A 21,148-nucleotide genomic window follows, 5' to 3' on the forward strand; every position below is an offset into this window, starting at 1 on the left:
TCAGTGTCCGCCCAGACTGACAGCTATTCAGTCTCCACTCACCCAGACTGACAGCTATTCAGTCTCCACTCACCCAGAATGACAGCTATTCAGTCTCCACCCTCACACCCTGACAGCTTTTCAGTCTCCACCCTCACGCCCTGACAGCTATACGTTCCTGCCACCCAGCCTGACGGCTATTCAGTCTCCACCCACCCAGACTGACAGCTATTCAGTCTATGCCATCCCAGACTGATTGACAGGTATTTAATCTCTGCCTTCCCGGCCTGATGCTGCAGCTTGTACTGAACAGTGAGAGATTTCAGTAGTGGTTTAAAGAAGGGACACTGAGGATTTGTCAATTAAGCTGGGTGGGTGGCAATTCCGCTTGGTTACCCCTGTGGACAGATTCCCTTTATTTTTCTCGTTCTTTTGCATAAATTGTAGACAATTCCAAAGTTTTTACCAAATATAAAATATTGGTGTCTTATCTCAAAATCATTTTATTCAACTGTTATTCAGCATTATACAATACAGTATTTATTTTTTTTCGTTATAAACAAATTTTCTTTTCATGTTTCCAATCTTTATTTAAAAATAAATATTATCGATGGTGATTAATAACGATGGATCTGACATGTGCCTTCTGACCAAGAAAAAAAAAATTACTGAAATTAAATAATTTAATTAAAAAAAAAAAAAAAAGGTAAAAAAAATCCGGAACGTTCAGCACATTCTAATTAAAAATATTCTTTTTTTTTTTCTTCTTCCGGGAAAACGTCACTGGCAACTCAATAAGTTTACAGGTCATCGTAAAAATAACTGATCAACAGTTCGTGCAAAAAGAACGAAAAGAATGACAACAATTTTTTTTTTTTTTAATTATTATTATTATTTTTTTTTAAACAGAAATGCCTGATACGTTATGGATCTCAAAGTCATGATCAGAAATCATAACGGGCCGTGCGCGCAGCAAGGCAGAGACCAGACTTTCATTGGAAACTTGTGGCGTCTTTTTGGGAGGTCCATTTCTTATAAGTTTCTCCAAAAATATGTTTTTTTTTATTATTATTATTTTTTTAATTACATTTTATTTATTTTTTTCACCGTGAAGTATTTGCCATGCTTCATTCAGTCTTTTTTTTTATTTTTTGTTTCCTGTCCTTTCTAAATTTGCAGCTTTCATTAAAGGGGAGGGGGGATTTGGATAAAGTTCATATGGGCTTGTTTGGTTGGTTCAGGAATGATTCACAAAATGGTCCATCAGTGATTGAGTAGTAAGAAGACGAGCTGATGAAGTACCAACAGGAACGTGTAGAGGATTGGATCGCTGGCAAGATTTGGTCCCGTTCCTGCAAGACAAGAGATATTCGGATTAGAATTTCGCTTCTATCATGCGCAATACCAAGACTGACCCAATAGGTGGCAGCAGTGAGATAGTAGATAGTAGATTGCAGCTTTGGATGTGATTGGAGTATAACGACCGAGATTTGTGCAAGATAAGTAATTAAAAGTATGCGTCAATTTACAGGTTTTTTTTTCCATTTCAAAAGTGAATAATCCCTTTAAAGATCCCAGAAGGGGCTTCTTTAATGAAAGCTTCCTGATCACTACAGGTCCGACTGCTGGGACCGATACCAAGAATGGAGCTCTGAAGAGCTTCATCTGAACAGAGGCCAATTATGCGCTGCATAAGTTATGGATAGGGGATAGCTTGCAAACTTAGTTCAACCCCTGTAAGGTTAAACCAATGTTTACCCCGCATTAATACATTTCTCGATATAGTTTCATCTTGACAGCACCTTCATTGACATAGACTTTGAGAAGAACCAGTCACCAGGGAAACACGGGGCAGTTTTTGCTCTCATTTTATGCCCGTTGCGCCCCCTGAGTATTTAAAAAAAAAAATTCGCCATACGGTTCAATACATGTGAGCCCAATTTTTATGGTTTTTACAAGATGTTGCTCACAGGATCCTCAGGGGCGTGGCTTTGTGTTGTTCTGTATAATTACCCTGTAAGGATTGCCACCCTTGGTAAAGACCATAAAAATTTGCATATTGCGCACACTAAGTAAAAAGGCACAAATAGCTAAAACGGTATGGAGAGTTTTCTGTACCATAGGCATCTTAATAACTAATACTTCCACACTGTATCTCCAGTGCTTATTTTATATAATGTACTTTCTCTTCACCACCCTGCTGAGATGTAGAAATGGCTCCTGGTATACCTTGGTTTGCTCACACTTGGTCATGTCAAGGTTGGAAAACTATTTTCCTAGATGGCTTAAAGTCAATCATACTGATTGGGTGGGAGGGGCAAAAATGGGAGAAGCAGAAAGGAGACTGGAGGGACATAGTGAATTGGGAGGGCAGAGAGGAAAGTAGGAGGGGCATAGAAGAAGAGATGGAGCAAGAAGGAAAGTAGGAGGCACAGTGGGGAATAGATGGAGCAGAGAGGAAAGTAGGAGGAGTAGAGAGGAAAGTAGGAGGAGTAGAGGAGAAGAGATGGAGAAGAGAGGAAAATAGGAGCAGAGGAAAATGGAGCAGAGAGGAAAGTAGGAGGAGTAGAGGAGAATAGATGGAGCAGAGAGGAAAGTAGGAGGAGTAGAGGAGAATAGATGGAGCAGAGAGGAAAGTAGGAGGAGCAGAGAGGAAAGTAGGAGGAGCAGAGGAGAATAGATGGAGCAGAGAGGAAAGTAGGAGGAGCAGTGAAGAATAGATGGAACAGAGAGGAAAGATGGAGCAGAGAAGAAAGTAGGAGGAGCAGAGGAAAATAGATGGAGCAGAGAGGAAAGTAGGAGGAGTAGAGAAGAGATGGAGCAGAGAGGAAAGTAGGAGGAGTAGAGGAGAAGAGATGGAGAAGAGAGGAAAATACGAGGAGAATAGATGGAGCAGAGAGGAAAGTGGGAGGAGCAGTGAAGAATAGATGGAACAGAGAGGAAAGATGGAGCAGAGAGGAAAGTAGGAGGAGCAGAGGAGAATAGATGGAGCAGAGAGGAAAGTAGGAGGAGCAGTGAAGAATAGATGGAACAGAGAGGAAAGATGGAGCAGAGGAGAATAGATGGAGCAGAGAGGAAAGTAGGAGGAGCAGAGGAGAATAGATGGAGCAGAGAGGAAAGTAGGAGGAGTAGAGAAGAGATGGAGCAGAGAGGAAAGTAGGAGGAGTAGAGGAGAAGAGATTGAGAAGATAGGAAAATGCGAGGAACAGAGGAGAATAGATGGAGCAGAGAGGAAAGTAGGAGGAGCAGTGAAGAATAGATCGAACAGAGAGGAAAGATGGAGCAGAGAGGAAAGTAGGAGGAGCAGAGGAGAATAGATGGAACAGAGAGGAAAGATGGAGCAGAGAGGAAATTAGGAGGAGCAGAGGAGAATAGATGGAGCAGAGAGGAAAGTAGGAGGAGTAGAGGAGAAGAGATGGAGAAGAGAGGAAAATATGAGGAACAGTGAAGAATAGATGGAACAGAGAGGAAAGATGGAGCAGAGAGGAAAGTAGGAGGAGCAGAGAGGAAAGTAGGAGGAGCAGAGGAGAATAGATGGAGCAGAGAGGAAAGTAGGAGGAGCAGTGAAGAATAGATGGAACAGAGAGGAAAGATGGAGCAGAGAGGAAATTAGGAGGAGCAGAGGAGAATAGATGGAGCAGAGAGGAAAGCAGGAAGAGCAGTGAAGAATAGATGGAGCAGAGAGGAAAATAGGAGGAGCAGAGGAGAATAGATGGAGCAGAGAGGAAAGTAGGAGGAGCAGAGGAGAATAGATGGAGCAGAGAGGAAAGTAGGAGGAGCAGAGGAGAATAGATGGAGCAGAGAGGAAAGTAGGAGGAGCAGGGGAGAATAGATGGAGCAGAGAGGAAAGTAGGAGGAGCAGAGGAGAATAGATGGAGCAGAGAGGAAAGTAGAAGGAGCAGAGGAGAATAGATGGAGCAGAGAGGAAAGTAGGAGGAGCAGTGGAGAATAGATGGAGCAGAGAGGAAAGTAGGAGGAGCAGAGGAGAACAGATGGAGCAGAGAGGAAAGTAGGAAGAGCAGTGAAGAATAGATGGAGCAGAGAGGAAAGTAAGAGGAGCAGAGGAGAATAGATGGAGCAGAGAGGAAAGTAGGAAGAGCAGAGGAGAATAGATGGAGCAGAGTGATTAAAGGGAATGATGTAGAGGCGAGTGGGAGGGAAATTGAGGAGAGTGGAAGTGTTTGAAAGGGGAATGGGAAGACTATGAGGAGCAGAGAGGAAAATATGAGGAACAGGGAATGGGAGGAGAATAGGAGCAGCAGAGAGATGAAAAGGAAGCATACAGAGGAGTGGGAGCAGCTGAGGAGAATGGGAGGAGCTGAGATGAAAGTAGGCAGAACATAGGAGAATAGGAGGAGCAGAGAGGTGAAAGGGAAGAATAGAGAGGAAACTGGAATTATGGACTTGATATCGGGGGGTGGGAGTGGGAGGAGTTGAGCGAAGAATGAGTGGAATATGGAGGAGAGTGGGAGGGATATAAAGAATGAGAAGAGCAGGAGGAGAATGGGAGGAGCAGAGTGAGGTGGAGAGGGACTTGTTGCAGGACATGTCCTAATTTAGTTTGTGAGAAATCAGGGAAGCAGGAGGAGAATGACTTCTCACAAATCCAGTGACTGTTGTAACTGGTGATCGGTTACGTTACAAGTTACATTATGCAATAGGTGTAAATAAAAGATGTATAAAATAGAGGAGAAAATGAGCAACAGAAATACTATTTACACTCCCCAAACCGTACAAAAAAAACAACAGGAACAGAGAACTTTAAACAATCCTATTCCGTCTATGTGCAGCCACCACTAGGGGGAGCTCACTGCATACTTCTTATTATGTTTAATGCATAAGTAGGGAGCGCCCTCTAGTGGTGACTGCAGGCAGAAGAAATGTAACTAGGAGCTCTCAAGTTCTGCCTGACACAATCTGCGCTCCGATCGATATAACATAAACCTGCGGAGAAGATCAGTCCTGGAAATGTCTACAATCACTTTCGGGTTCATGTCCCTTTAACACCCCCCATTGTTTTATTTTAAGAGCGGTGATTACGGGAATAGACAGATGTAATGTATACCTGTGTCACGATGCGGCTTCCTATATATTTGTCACAACAGCTGTAACATATTGCGCCTACAGATGCAATTTCCATTTGTGCAGCCAGCCGGCCCATGTGTACTGGTTTGCGAAATCCCATTATATTCCATTCCCCTCCTCCACGTGCCCCCCGTATAGAGCGCTGTGTACACCGCCAGGCGGAATTACCCAGCTGAGCCTTGTAATGAGGAGTAAACGTGTCGCGATCCTTCCCCGCATCTGTGTATTCATGGAATTGCAGATGAGATGTGATCAGACTCCTGCAGACCCCGCTCCTCCGAGACCCTCGAGGCTGGAGAAATAGAAATGTGCGCATCTCCCCGGCCCCTTCGTTATAATAAAGGATCAATAGTAGGAACATCGTCTCTGGCCTCATTACAGGGGCTGGGGATGAAACCATCTGGAATGATACATTGTGGGGAAAGAGATCCAATTGATTGATAGGGCTTCTATGACTCAACTTAAAGGGGTTCTCCTCCTCTTAGCACAATCCCTGCTTCTTAGAAGGATCCTTTAATAATGAGCCGATCAAAAAAAAATACCCTAGTGATCGGCGGCGATCTCTGGGCAAAGTGTTGTATTTTCCTGCAATGCCACCAGTGGCGAAATGAAGTATTGCACAGTTTATATGTGCGACAGGACAGGACAGGTCCTCCAGAGCGAGAGAAGCTCTGGATCTCAAAAAGGGGACCCCTCGACTATTAAAATGGGGTTCCTAAATTGGGCAACCCCTGGCCCTTGCGACAATGTATTTGATAAATGTGACTTATAACTGTGGACTATTGATGTTAGAATCAATCCTCTTTGGAATTAGGCTTTAGATTGACGGTAAGTAAATTCACTGGGTTAAAGTTTGGGACAATCCGATATAGTGGATCCATCCCAAAACGCGCAGCGCAAATTTATTGTAAATAAACCGCTATTCCATAGACAGCCTCCAGAGGGCAGCGCTGCCTCCAACATGTCTATGATTGAAGCGGCATCGGTCACACTTGGTTGCTCGGACATTGAGCAAAGCAGAAATATCTACCATGGCCGGCCTGCTCTGTATTCTGCACGGATTCTCTGCTCAGAAGGGTTTCTTAATCTTGCATGTATTGTAACGTGCATGGAGGCATCCTGCTGTGCTGCTACAAACCCTCAATGCGGCAGTTTCCATGCAAAAAATCAATACAAATATATTCAGATAGCATTAAGGGCAAATCTAGGCGGAGGAGGAGTAAACAGGTGGAGACAGAAGTTTTATACTTGAAGGAGTTGCCTAGTATTATTTATTGATGATTCTTTAAATAGGGGTGGATCTGCAGTACCCGCCTGCGGCCACTATACAGTTGGCGGAGCTATGGAGTCCATCAGCAACAGCTGATTGGTGGAGGTTTCGGGTGTCGCACCCTCTCCCACCTGATATTGATGACCTATGCTAAGGATATTAGTACTGGACAACCCGTCATGTAAAATATTGGTGCCAAGGAATGTAACTTAAAAAAGTCACCGTGTAATAAATTCTGTAAAATATCACAATATTAATATAATCATTAAATTCTAAAAGATAATAAAAAAAGAAAAATAATAAAAGATAATACATGAAAAATAATAAAAGATAATCAAATATATAAATAATAAAAGATAATAAAAATCTAAATATTAATAAACAGTGATAATATAATAAAAATGAAAAATAATAAAAGATAATAAAAATATATAAATAGAAGATAAAATAATTAATAAGTAATAATAATAAAAATAATAACATAATACAAAATAAATGAAAATAAAATAATAATAAAAGATAACACAATAATGATAACAATTAAAAGCTAATAGAAAAATAAAAAAAATAAGAAGTAAATATAAAAAATAATAAGATAAAAATACATTAATAAAATATAATAAATATTGATAAACAATGATAATAAAAAATAGCAATAAAAAATAAATGATAATAAAAGATAATAATACAATAATCATACATAATAAAATATTATATAGAAATAAAAATAAATAATAATAAAATATAATAATAAAAAAATAATAAAAGATCATTTAAAAAAGTGCTTGCTACTTCCTTGATTCTTTCCCAGGTGTTTACAAAAAAATATAAAAGCGAAAAAACATTGGGTAATTTGGTAAACTGGAGGCCGCCTTTGTTAGCGCCCCTTCCTCCTGCGACTGTCAGGCACTTGATCCATGGTGTCTCCAGAAATGTCATCACTCCTTCAGGAAGAACGTGAGGAGCGCGGGGCAGAAGGGCAGCCGTGACACTGATGAACACACAGCCGCCGTCCGGGCTCGCCTGGCGCCTGCTCGCTCGCGCCTGTTGATTAGCGGCGGCTATTTTTTAAGAACCAATTGTCAGGAATGAATATTTGCAGCTTTTGATTTCAGTGACTTTTTGACGGCTTGATTTGATAAATTCTTTTTTAGCCGACCTGGGATAAGAGGAAGAACTTTCTGAAACTGAGAATGATCCGGAATATGTGATTTGCGCAGTTTCCTTCTAATATTTAAAAGTATTAGAAAAAGAGAATGTGCGATCTATCAGCGTATACCGTATATGGCAGGGATGATGGTGCAAATCTGGGCACTAGGTGGCAGTATGAGCCTTTATATCGGGTGGGCAAATCATTTTCCCGAGGGGCCACAGGAGAGACCATGACTGATGTGGAGGCCGAACCATTAAATATATTAATTCTAATTATTTTATCATATTAACGGTATCACATAATATTGAGCAGAATTAAGTATGCTGACATCCCCCATATACTGTGTGACCCTTCACACCATAAACAGTATGAGCCCCCACATAGCACCCTATACCGTGTGAGCCTCCACACAACCCCTCCGTAGACAATATGAGCCCCCACATAGCCCCCTATATACAGTGTGAGCTCCCACAAGACCACTGTCTACAATATGAGCCCCCACATAGCCCCCTATATACAGTATGAGCTCCCATAAGGCCACTATCTACAATATGAGCCCCCACATAGCCCCCTATATACAGTGTGAGCTCCCACAAGACCACTATCTACAATATGAGCCCCCCACATAGCCCCCTATATACAGTGTGAGCTCCCACAAGACCACTATCTACAATATGAGCCCCCACATAGCCCCCTATATACAGTGTGAGCTCCCACAAGACCACTATCTACAATATGAGCCCCCACATAGCCCCCTATATACAGTGTGAGCTCCCACAAGGCCACTATCTACAATATGAGCCCCCACATAGCCCCCTATATACAGTGTGAGCTCCCACAAGGCCACTATCTACAATATGAGCCCCCACATAGCCCCCTATATACAGTGTGAGCTCCCACAAGACCACTATCTACAATATGAGCCCCCACATAGCCCCCTATATACAGTGTGAGCTCCCACAAGGCCACTATCTACAATATGAGCCCCCACATAGCCCCCTATATACAGTGTGAGCTCCCACAAGGCCACTATCTACAATATGAGCCCCCACATAGCCCCCTATATACAGTGTGAGCTCCCACAAGGCCACTATCTACAATATGAGCCCCCACATAGCCCCCTATATACAGTGTGAGCTCCCACAAGGCCACTATCTACAATATGAGCCCCCACATAGCCCCCTATATACAGTGTGAGCTCCCACAAGGCCACTATCTACAATATGAGCCCCCACATAGCCCCCTATATACAGTGTGAGCTCCCACAAGGCCACTATCTACAATATGAGCCCCCACATAGCCCCCTATATACAGTGTGAGCTCCCACAAGGCCACTATCTACAATATGAGCCTCCACATAGCCCCCTATATACAGTGTGAGCTCCCACAAGACCACTGTCTACAATATGAGCCCCCACATATGCAGTATGAGCCCACATACAATATGTGGCCCCATACAGCCGCCCTCTATGCAGTATGAGCCATCACAGAGCCCCTATACACAGTCTGTGTCCCAGCATAGCCCTATATACATTATGAGCCCCTAAACAGCCCCCTTTATGGAGTATGATCCCCCACATACCATTCTATATGCAGTGTGAGCCCCTATATAGCCTCTTATATACAATATAAGCCCCCCGTATATGCAGTATGAGCCTCCACATAGCCTCTCTGTGTATAATACTTGGGAGATGTTCCAGCAACTTCGACCAAAGGATGGTTAAAATCAAAAGACTTTATTCCAAAAAAATGATTAAAAACAGAATAGATGCATAAAAAACATATGGTTCACCAATGTGACAGACGCTTACGCGTTTCGGACTAGAGGGTCCTTACTCATAGCTTAACATCTTACAAATAAGCATATACCTATATACACTTGCTGGCTGAAGTAAAGTGGGAGGGAAACAAAATGGGCGGAGGTCCACAATAGCAGGAAGGGAGGATTTTCTCCACAAAAAAAAAAAAAATAGCCTCCTATATACAATGTGAGCCCCTATATATGCCATATGAGCCCTGCATAGCCCCCTACATACACCCACATGCCTTGCTTCCATTCCCCTGGCGTTCTGCTCCAGTCTTTGTGGTGTACACTGACACATGGTGGCACAGCCAGCACAATGTAGTGACATCATCCAATCTGCTGTCTCAGTCATACACGCTGAATGGTGGAAGAAGGATCTGGCGGCCTCCTCCTCCTCCACCATCATAGTCACCCTGCAGATAGCGGTGATACTGGAATGTTGGGTGGTGCGGCCCGTGGACCGGTGTGTTTAGCCCTTCGGCTGCCTCGGCCTGGAACAGCCAGCGGACAGATGTGGCCCCGGTCTGCTTTATATCACTAGGTGGGCAACTGCTTAAAGGGATGCTCCACATTTCACTGCCATCTATTGCCTTCTATAGTCTCCAGAGTTCATTTTCCGCTCTCCTATGAAGAAGCCATCAACAAGCAGGGGAACCGCTGTTTATGGAACTTAAACTCCGCATAAGTAGTTTTTATTTATTACTATGAGTGCACCCAATGGGTCTGATGGAAAAAATGGGAACATTAGAGGAATGGAACTAAACATGTCTCGGTACAGCCCTGCCAGGGCCTTCTTCCCCACCAATAATACTATTCGTTGACCTCCTTGGTGTGAGGGATCGCAGCATCCTGTATCTCTAGCCTTCTGGATATGTCTCAATGCATTCAACGGAAGGGTTGTCCTAGGGGGACGTGCTGATACAGTCACACGGGCTTATAGGATGAGAGGGGGATGGGGAGACCAAAGGGAAACACAATGGTGAAGACTAGCTTCTCTCTATTAACTCTGCATTCAGACTCAACCAACTGTTCTGTTATCAGTAGAGATGAGGGAACCCCAACCTAAAAGTCCGGGGTCGCATCGGTCAGTTAGTGGCTGTGGTAAATGCCAAACACGGACTTCTCCCTGAAGCCCATTGCAATGTTCAGAGAAGTCTGGGAGGAGGAGGAGAAAGTGGAGGAGGAAGAAGAAGGTGGAAGCAGAAGAAGAAGGTGGAAGAAGAAGGAATAGAAGGAGGAAGAAGAAGAAGAAGAAGAAGAAGAAGAAGAAGAAGAAGGTGGAAGAAGAAGGAATAGAAGGAGGAAGAAGAAGAAGAAGAAGGTGGAAGAATAAGAAGAAGGTGGAAGAAGAAGAAGGTGGAAGCAGAAGGAATAGAAGAAGGTGGAAGAAGAAGAAGAAGGAATAGAAGAAAGTGGAAGAAGAAGAAGGTGGAAGAAGAAGAAGGAATAGAAAAAGGTGGAAGAAGGTGGAAGAAGAAGAAGGAATAGAAAAAGGTGGAAGAAGAAGGTGGAAGAAGAAGAAGGAATAGAAGAAGGTGGAAGAAGAAGAAGAAGGTGGAAGAAGAAGAAGAAGAATGAATAGAAGAAGGTGGAAGAAGAAGAAGGTGGAAGAAGAAGAAGGAATAGAAAAAGGTGGAAGAAGAAGAAGGTGGAAGAAGAAGGAATAGAAAAAGGTGGAAGAAGAAGAAGGTGGAAGAAGAAGAAGGAATAGAAGAAGGTGGAAGAAGAAGAAGGAATAGAAGAAGGTGGAAGAAGGTGGAAGAAGAAGAAGGTGGAAGAAGAAGAAGGAATAGAAGAAGAAGAAGGTGGAAGAAGAAGAAGGAATAGAAGAAGGTGGAAGAATAATAATAATAAGAAGGAATAGAAGAAGGTGGAAGAAGAAGGTGGAAGAAGAAGGAATAGAAGAAGGTGGAAGAAGAAGAAGGTGGAAGAAGAAGGAATAGAAGAAGGTGGAAGAAGAAGAAGGTGGAGGAAGAAGGAATAGAAGAAGGTGGAAGAAGAAGAAGGTGGAAGAAGAAGAAGGTGGAGGAAGAAGAATAGTATGAGGAACAGGAAAAAGAGAAGGAAGAGAAGGAGAAGGAGCAGAAAGAGGAGGGAGAGGGTGAGGGAGAAAGATTAAAAGTTTGGCTCTTCATTGTTTTTAATGAGGTTCGGGTTCTGGTTCAGGTAAAGTTGTGGCACTTTGGAATATAGTTTGGGTTGGAACCAGAACCTGAACTTCCACGGGTGGGCTCATCCCTAGCTATCTGCCATTATCCTAATCATTACCTTACCTCTGAGCTGCTGTTTTTTCAGTTATTGGATGCTGCTCGTCCATTGTATATCACTGTCAGAGAGGTCTTTGTGTAATGGGGGTCCTCTGGGTCAGCTCTGCAGCTTGAGCAGCGAATCCCCCCCGCCTTGAGATGCGGCCCACACTAGCGCTCTTCTATCTTGAAGCGACGCGCGCTCCACTTATAATATCTAATCAGGGCTATTTTGCTGGGCTGATTGGCCGCAGTCTGCAGCTTTCCGCGCTCGCATTGTGCGCTTTATGCAATCAGGGTTACATGGTGAATGTACAGAGGATGGAAATGAGCGGTGGCCTCAGGGGTTTCTATACCGGGCAGCTGCACGGGGGACGGTAATCAGCGATGAGCAGAGCGAAATCTAATCACAGACATTATCAGAAGCGCACAAAGAGCTGCAGATAGCGCCTGGTGGGCAACGACGTCCGGAACCCTGGCCCTGCAGGATGTGCGTCCGTGCAAGGACTGAATGCTGGCAGGGCTGCAGGATAAGGTGGCATTCACACCTCCATTTTCAAAAACATCTGGTGGAAAAAAAAAAGAAAATGATGTTTTTGGGGTGCAGACGTTTAGCCAGAGCAGCGGTGAGCTGGAGAAGAGGTTGGCTGTGACATCACCTATGTTCTGCACATGCTCTGTGACCTGTGCAGGAGTCCTTGTGCAGGGAGGGGGGAGGAGATGATGTAAAAGTTGATTTGTACAATGAGTCATTGTGTACTGATATCATTAATGACTGAATAGGCTACTAGAGCAGGGTGAGTGGTAAGCCGGCGTGCTGCCGTCTGCCCATGTTGTCTGTGCCACCTGCTATGGGCAATGCAACAGCAGGCACTGGGCAGATCCAGACATGCCAGGTCTGTGTCATTACCTGACTATTCCAGAGCTCCCCTCTGCGGGCAGATAACCTGGCACGCAAGAATCCTTGCACACAATGACGCCGACCACTTAGGGCCCAGGATTTGGCTGCTACTGTAAATGCACAAAGCTCTGGTGAGAAGACGGAAGTCTCAGCCTCTGACCCCATGAGACAGAAGATTTTTTACTTTAGGTGAAAAGAATGTGAAATGCGTTGGAGGAGGGTCAGACTCCGTAATTAAAGCGCACCTGTACCTTCAGAATAAGCTACTGCGGTACAATGCCATTTTAGGACTTGTAGCCTGCATTTTTTCTTGTTTTCCCTTCCTCTATCTTTAAATTTTCAGTTGCCTCTAAGCTAGTGGATGGAGACTAGATATCTGCCCTACAAAGCACAAACAGACATGAGGGATACTTTACCTCCTGTCTGTACCGTGCAAAAGTAGCAGCAGCAGCAGCAGAATGGGGGATATTATGCAGTAGTACTGAACAGTGCAGATTTGAATCCAGCTCTGGAGTGAGACAGAACACTTAGTAGAAAGCAGAAGTGAAGTTTCACATTTTACTACTTCTTTTCCTCCCAACTTCATATATTTTCATAGGCAGCTGTCCTCAGGGAGCTGGAAGTCCATTTTGTTTTGACCAAGATGGATTTTAGCAGTTTTTTAGCATGAAGGATGATGCAGATGTAGATGTGAATCCAGATCTGGAGTGAGATAAAACACTTAATAGAAAGCAGCAGCATCTGTATTAGAGTCCAGTCAGAATGCAGTATTGCTCGCACAAGGATCCAATAGTATGGCAGCCTGACTGCACCCTTACTTTTCCTCTGGCTCCCTCTCTTCTCTTACTGTGCTTCTCTCCCACTCTCAAGTCCATTGACTTTAATAGGCAGCTGTAATCTGATGCCACAGTGGGTTTAGAGTCAATTATTATCTCACAAGGACGCACAGCAGCTGATTTGAAGAGTTAATAATGACTTTGAGGAGTAGAAGTGGCTCATAAGAGGAGAAAGAAGCAGATATGTATTACAAAGTTTCTTAAGTTTACTATAAATACATGCGCATGGAGTTTTTTTTGGAACATCTGATTCAGGGAGATCCAGGTGGTAACAAGTATGGCAGTTATCGCCCCCAACAAGGTGGTCGGGTGGTCGGTAAATGTCCCTTGTTATGCAACGATACGGCTCCTGCTCCCATAATGTTAAAGGGGCTGTCACAGGGTCCTTCTCTGGTATCACACAATCAACAGATCAAGCGAAGAGTGAACGATTCCAAGACCTTTATTCAGGCAAAAATGCGAAAAGGTCCATATTCAGTCCACCACACAAAGGATAAGATAGTCCAGAATAAGAATGCAGTTCAGTATCAGGATAAAATGTCCAGGGAAACGAGATTCCAAAACTCTAGCATTCAGAGGATAAAAATGGGTCCTTCTCTCTGAAATGCAGCCTTTTCACCATCATGTCTATACCGGAACTGACCTGTCCAGCTGCCGTTCTTCCCCCCACCCCCTTCCTTGTCCAGGGGTAGTCCAACAAGTTGCCTCCCAGAGGAGAACAAAAGGCCTTAGGGATTAATGCACTACAGGGGGTCATCAAGAGATAGATACAGTGAGGCTGTAGACTTACATTGTAATAAGAAAAACACTATGAAAATAACTGGAATTGTTAAAAATAGGAATATACAAAAAATGACATCCACATAACATATCACACCATCACAACCTCTCCCCCCCATAATAAGTGAGCACGCCATGAGGTCTACACACACCTCTGGCCTGCTCACTTTAGTCCACATTGCTCAGTTATTTATAATTCCTTGTACAGTGGCAGGGGTAGGTCGGCCTGGGGAGCCTATGGCTCTTCTTGTCGAGACAGTCCATCGGCGTTCTGGTGTTGGCTTCCCCGCTTGTATTGGATGGAGAAGCTGTAGGGTTGTAAGGACAAGCTCCACCGCGGCAATCTTCCATTGTCCCCTGATACGCGGTTCAGCCATGTGAGGGGGTTGTGGTCTGTAACAATTGTAAAGTCTCTGCCATACAAGTAGGGCTGCAATTTTTTTAGTGCCCATAGGATGGCAAGGCACTCCTTTTCAATAGTGGCATAGGCAACTTCCCGATCCAGTAGTTTCCGACTGCCAAAAGCAACAGGATGTTCTTCTCTGGCGGCATTCACTTGGCTAAGTAATGCCCCAATCCCAAAGGTGGATGCATCTGTCTGCACGAGGAACCTGCGTTTATAATCCGGGGCAGCCAAGACAGGAGCAGTGACGAGGGCAGTCTTTAACGCTGAAAAGGCATTCTCACATGCCGTCATCCACGTCACATTCCTAGGCATGTTCTTGCGGGTCAGGTCGGTTAGGGGCTTGGCCAAGGTGCGACTCTGATGCGGTTCGTGGTGGTTGCTCCCCGGTGGGGTCCGGATGACGTAGTGCTTGAAGGGCCTGTAGTCGGGTGACTGCTCCCACAAATTGGCACTGTAACTCCCCAATGTCGTTCCCAAGGAGGATATCTGCAGGAAGTCCTCCCATAACTCCAATCCAACACAGTTTTTCTCCACAACCATAATCCAAACGCACAGAAGCTCGCTGTATATATTTGCGGGCACCCCCCGCCAGGACAATGGGAATTCCCGGACCCTGGTAAATTGCCTCGGGTCGAACCACACTGGGGTCAGCGATAGTCAAGAATGCCCCCGTGTCTCTAAATCCTGACACTTTGTATCCATCAATAAAGACATCCTGCAGGTGGCGCTGCCGTTGCTCTGAGTAGCTAAAGGACAGAGGCCGGAGTCCGTACACTCCAGGAGGGGTATCTATGGTGCTGTGGTCGGTGGTCCACTCAGGTGGGGGTGGTGGTAGCTCTTCCTCAGGTGTGGTGGAATGTACAAGATGCACTGGACGAGGTGGGGCTGCGTGGGGCTCCCTCTGAATCCTGGAGGGACAGCCAGACTGCAAATGTCCAGGTTGCCCACACCCATAACATCTCCTCTCTGTGATACCCCCAGGTCGTGGTCGGAACTGTTGGGGACTAGGATTGTGAGGTGTGATTGTCATCGGCTTGCGACTAGGTGGAAGGGCAGATATAATTGGAGGGGGACGGGGCGCGGGAGCAGGCCGTGGTTCATTGTCCAGAAGCCTCCTCCATTGCGGCCGGATAGTACGGGCTTCATCGGCCAGGACTGCAGCTCTATCCACGGTACACGGCGTGCGCTCCCGGACCCATTCCCGTACCTCTGCAGGGCACTTGGCAAGAAATTGTTCTATAAGGAACGCCTGTATAACATCTTCCACAGTAAAGGCGTTTTCTGCTTCCAGCCATCTCCGACATGCCTCGGACATCTTATGTGCATACATCCTAAACGATCCCCTCGTGGTGCATGGGAGGTCTCGGAACTTGGCCCTATATGAGTCTGGGGTGATAGCATGGTAATCCAGGATAGTCCGCTTTACAATGTTATAATCCCGATTCCGAGGTGCGTCAATGGTTCGGTAAGCCTCCGCCATGCTTCCGTTCTGGAGCCCCACTAACAAACGCATCCAGCTAAAGTGGGGCACCTCCATCACAGCACACTGCTGCTCAAAGTCTTTGAAGAACCCCTCCACATCTCCGGAAGCCTCATCAAATGGCATAAACTCTGTCCGGGTGATCCGTACAGGCTCCCGGATTGTTGGGGTTACACTCCACATTGCGTTACTCCCTTTATCAAGCTCCATTGCTTCCTGTCTCCGCTGTGCCCGGCGGGCAGCCTCCTCCTTGTGCTCCTGAGAGACGCCGGGGACCAGAACCGCCATCTCTTCTTCATACCACACCTTCAACTGGCTTTTCTGGATGGGGATACCGGTCTCCAGTGCTCGTCCTTCAGACATCTGGGAGGAGGTGGCCGGGCTAGCGCCCACCAGTAGATCGATTAAGGCCTCTTTAGTCAGTCCCTGGTAGTTCAGGCCCAGGTCTCTGGCTCTCTCCTGTAAACTGCATACAGTCCAATTTCTGCACTCACTCTGTGGGTGGTTCTCCATTGGGTGACGCTCTGTTGATCCCACTGCTGCCACCAGTTGTCACGGGGTCCTTCTCTGGTATCACACAATCAACAGAGCAAGCGAAGAGTGAACAATTCCAAGACCTTTATTCAGGCAAAAATACGAAAAGGTCCATATTCAGTCCACCACACAAAGGATAAGAGAGTCCAGAATAAGAATGCAGTCCAGTATCAGGATAAAATGTCCAGGGAAGCGAGATTCCACAACTCTAGCACCAGAGGATAAAATGGGTCCTTCTCTCTGAAATGCAGCCTTTTCACCATCATGTCTATACCGGAACTGACCTGTCCAGCTGCTGTTCCCCCACCCCCTTCCTCGTCCAGGGGTAGTCAAACAAGTTACCTCCCAGAGGAGAACAAAAGGCCTTAGGGATTAATGCACTACAGGGGGTCATCAAGAGTCAGATACAGTGAGGCTGTAGGCTTACATTGTAATAAGAAAAACACTATGAAAATAACTGGAATTGTTAAAAATAGGAATATACAAAAAATGACATCCACATAACATATCACACCATCACAGGGGCGTTCTGGGACTATGATAATACCATACCCATAACTGATAGTGGGGTCCACCGCACTGATGGTAGTGGTGGTCCTTGGCACCGAACTGCGCTGTCGGGTGAAATGATGTTGGAATGAAGGGTATTTATTTTTCTCATCAAAAGACAAAAAAAATGCAAATGGTCGTGGTAAAGAATGATCAGCAGGAGCCGCGGAGTGCTGGGGAGGCGCGGAGTGCTGGGGAGGCGCGGAGTGCTGGGGAGCCGCGGAGTGCTGGGGAGCCGCGGAGTGCTGGGGAGCCGCGGAGTGCTGGGGAGCCGCTCTGATCTCCGCATTCATTATCAGGAACACGACTTTCATTTCAGAGCATCATTTACTTTAGCAGAAATAAAATATTATGTCTACTCAAAATATGCCAAGTCCTCCACATCCTGCGGCACGGGAACAATCTGAGCATGTTATCTGATCACCGCCCAACGCGAGAAGGAGATTATACCCAGATTATACCAGAGGATGTATGACATACCAGCTGGACATGTATCAGGATATACAAGAGATGCCCAGGTTATATCAGCTGGACATGTATAATTAAATACAGGAGATGCCCAGGTTATACCAGATGTACATATATAATTACAGACAGGAGATGCCCAGGTTATACCAGCTGCACATATGTCATTATATACAGGAGATGCCTATGTTATAGCGGCTGTACACATATAGTTATATACAGGAGATGCCCAGGTTATACCAGCTGTACATATTGTAAGGATTCGGACTCGCTTAGGTGCGGCGGGAGTCAAACATGAGGCACGTTCCTTTAAAATTTCACAGGGTTTATTACTCCATAAACCAGAGACAGCACATAAACAGTCCTTAGCTGGGCTGTGTTCCCTCAGGTCCTGTGCACACAGGTCAGGGCAATGTCCAGAGCAGCGCTCTATCTGCAGCCGCAGACACAGGAAGGCTTCTCCTTCCTTGGAACACAGACCACTCTCTGTAGTGTCGCACCTGAACACATGGAAGTCTGTCCACACTCTGCCAGACTTCCTCACAGACTCCCTCACATGTGCCAAACACCTTAATTACATAGCCCTGTAACCACACCCATAGCTGAGGTATGGAGCACATGAGCTGGTCACATGGTCAGGACTTCACCACAGGTCCTGAACATACACATATCTTCAGGCAAAACGGAGAACATTCCGCACCCAGTGCACTAAATGACATCTTTAGTGCTCATGTACACTATAGGCAAAATACTCCGGGTTGCATCGCAGGGAGCATCCCTCCATGTGACATATCTCCCATTAACCACGCGATCACCTGTCACACCACAATATATAATTATATACATGAGATGCCCAGGTTATACCAGCTTCACATATATCATTATATACAGGAGATGCCCAGGTTATACCAGCTGTACATATATCATTATATACTAGAGATGCCCAGGTTATACCAGCTGTACATATATCATTATATACAGGAGATGCCCAGGTTATACCAGCTGTACATATATCATTATATACAGGAGATACCCAGGATATACCAGCTGTACATATATAATTATATACAGGAGATACCCAGGTTATACCAGCTGTACATATATAATTATATACAGGAGATGCCCAGGTTATACCAGCTGTACATATATCATTATATACTAGAGATTCCCAGGTTATACCATCTGTACATATATAATTATATACAGGAGATACCCAGGTTATACCAGCTGTACATATATCATTATATACAGGAGATGCCCAGGTTATACCAGCTGTACATATATCATTATATACAGGAGATACCCAGGTTATACCAGCTGTACATATATAATTATATACAGGAGATGCCCAGGTTATACCAGCTGTACATATATAATTATATACGGGAGATGCCCAGTTTATACCAGCTGCACATATATAATTATATACTAGAGATGCCCAGGTTATACCAGCTGTACATATATCATTATATACAGGAGATGCCCAGGTTATACCAGCTGTACATATATCATTATATACAGGAGATACCCAGGTTATACCAGCTGTACATATATAATTATATACAGGAGATACCCAGGTTATACCAGCTGTACATATATAATTATATACAGGAGATGCCCAGGTTATACCTGCTGTACATATATAATTATATACAGGAGATGCCCAGATTATACCAGCTGTACATATATAATTATATACAGGAGATGCCCAGGTTATACCAGCTGTACATATATAATTATATACAGGAGATGCCCAGGTTATACCAGCTGTACATATATAATTATATACGGGAGATGCCCAGATTATACCAGCTGTACATATATAATTATATACTGGAGATGCCCAGATTATACCACCTGTACATATATAATTATATACGGGAGATGCCCAGGTTATACCAGCTGTACATATATAATTATATACAGGAGATGCCAAGGTTATACCAGCTGTACATATATAATTATATACGGGAGATGCCCAGTTTATACCAGCTGCACATATATAATTATATACTAGAGATGCCCAGGTTATACCAGCTGTACATATATCATTATATACAGGAGATGCCCAGGTTATACCAGCTGTACATATATCATTATATACAGGAGATGCCCAGGTTATACCGGCTGTACATATATAATTATATACAGGAGATGCCAAGGTTATACCAGCTGTATATATAATTATATACAGGAGATGCCCAGGTTATACCAGCTGCACATATATCATTATATACAGGAGATGCCCAGGTTATGCCGGCTGTACATATATAATTATATACAGGAGATGCCCAGGTTATACCAGCTGTACATATATAATTATATACAGGAGATGCCAAGGTTATACCAGCTGTATATATAATTATATACAGGAGATGCCCAGGTTATACCAGCTGCACATATATCATTATATAAAGGAGATGCCCAGGTTATGCCGGCTGTACATATATAATTATATACAGGAGATGCCCAGGTTATACCAGCTGTACATATAAAATTATATACAGGAGATGCCCAGGTTATACCAGCTGTACATATATAATTATATATAGGAGATGCCAAGGTTATACCAGCTGTATATATAATTATATACAGGAGATGCCCAGGTTATACCAGCTGCACATATATAATTATATACAGGAGATGTCCAGATTATACCAGCTGCACATATATAGTTATATACAGGAGATGCCCAGGTTATACCAGCTGTACATATATAATTATATACAGGAGATGCCCAGGTTATACCAGCTGCACATATATCATTATATACAGGAGATACCCGGGTTATACCAGCTGTACATATATCATTATATACAGGAGATGCCCGGGTTATACCGGCTGTACATATATCATTATATACAGGAGATGCCCAGGTTATACCGGCTGTACATATATAATTATATACGGGAGATGCCCAGGTTACACCAGCTGCACATATATAATTATATACAGTAGATGCCCAGATTATACCAGCTGCACATATATACTTATATACAGGAGATGCCCAGGTTATACCAGCTGTACATATATAATTATATACAGGAGATGCCCAGGTTATACCAGCTGCACATATATCATTATATACAGGAGATGCCCGGGTTATACCAGCTGTACATATATCATTATATACAGGAGATGCCAAGGTTATACCAGCTGTACACATATATACAGGAGACGCCCAGGTTATACCGGCTGTACATATATAATTATATACAGGAGATGCCCAGGTTATACCGGCTGTACATATATAATTATATACAAGAGATGCCTAGGTTATACCAGCTGTATGTATATATATATATATATATATATAATTATAAACAGGAGATGCCCAGGTTATACCAGCTGTACATATAGAATAATTTACAGGAGATGCCCAGGTTATACCAGCTGCATATATATAATTATATACAGGAGATGCCCAGGTTATACCAGCTGTACATATATAATTATATACAGGAGATGCCCAGGTTATACCTGCTGTGCTTACATAATTATATACAGGAGATGCCCAGGTTATACCAGCTGTACATATATCATTATATACAGGAGATACCCAGGTTATACCAGCTGTACATATATCATTATATTCAGGAGATGCCCAGGTTATACCAGCTGTACATATATAATTATATACAGGAGATGCCCAGGTTATAC

The 21,148-nt window shown here is 44.1% G+C and overlaps 1 protein-coding gene across 2 annotated transcripts in view; it reads right to left on the minus strand.

Annotated features, from left to right (window-relative positions):
* Positions 1 to 464: 464 nt before the first annotated feature.
* VSTM2B (V-set and transmembrane domain containing 2B) overlaps positions 465 to 21,148 on the minus strand; it is a 74,456-nt gene continuing 53,772 nt past the window's right edge. For both annotated transcript variants that reach the window (XM_073555035.1, XM_073555036.1), the window contains one exon: positions 465 to 1,331. In XM_073555035.1, the coding sequence (XP_073411136.1) occupies positions 1,243 to 1,331 (89 nt within the window). In that variant the 3' untranslated portion in view covers positions 465 to 1,242. The remainder of the gene's footprint in view (positions 1,332 to 21,148) is intronic.

The sequence above is a fragment of the Dendrobates tinctorius genome, unplaced genomic scaffold (assembly GCF_039654945.1).
Source record: "Dendrobates tinctorius isolate UK_male_01 unplaced genomic scaffold, ASM3965494v1 ptg000214l, whole genome shotgun sequence".
Lineage (NCBI taxonomy): Eukaryota > Metazoa > Chordata > Amphibia > Anura > Dendrobatidae > Dendrobates > Dendrobates tinctorius.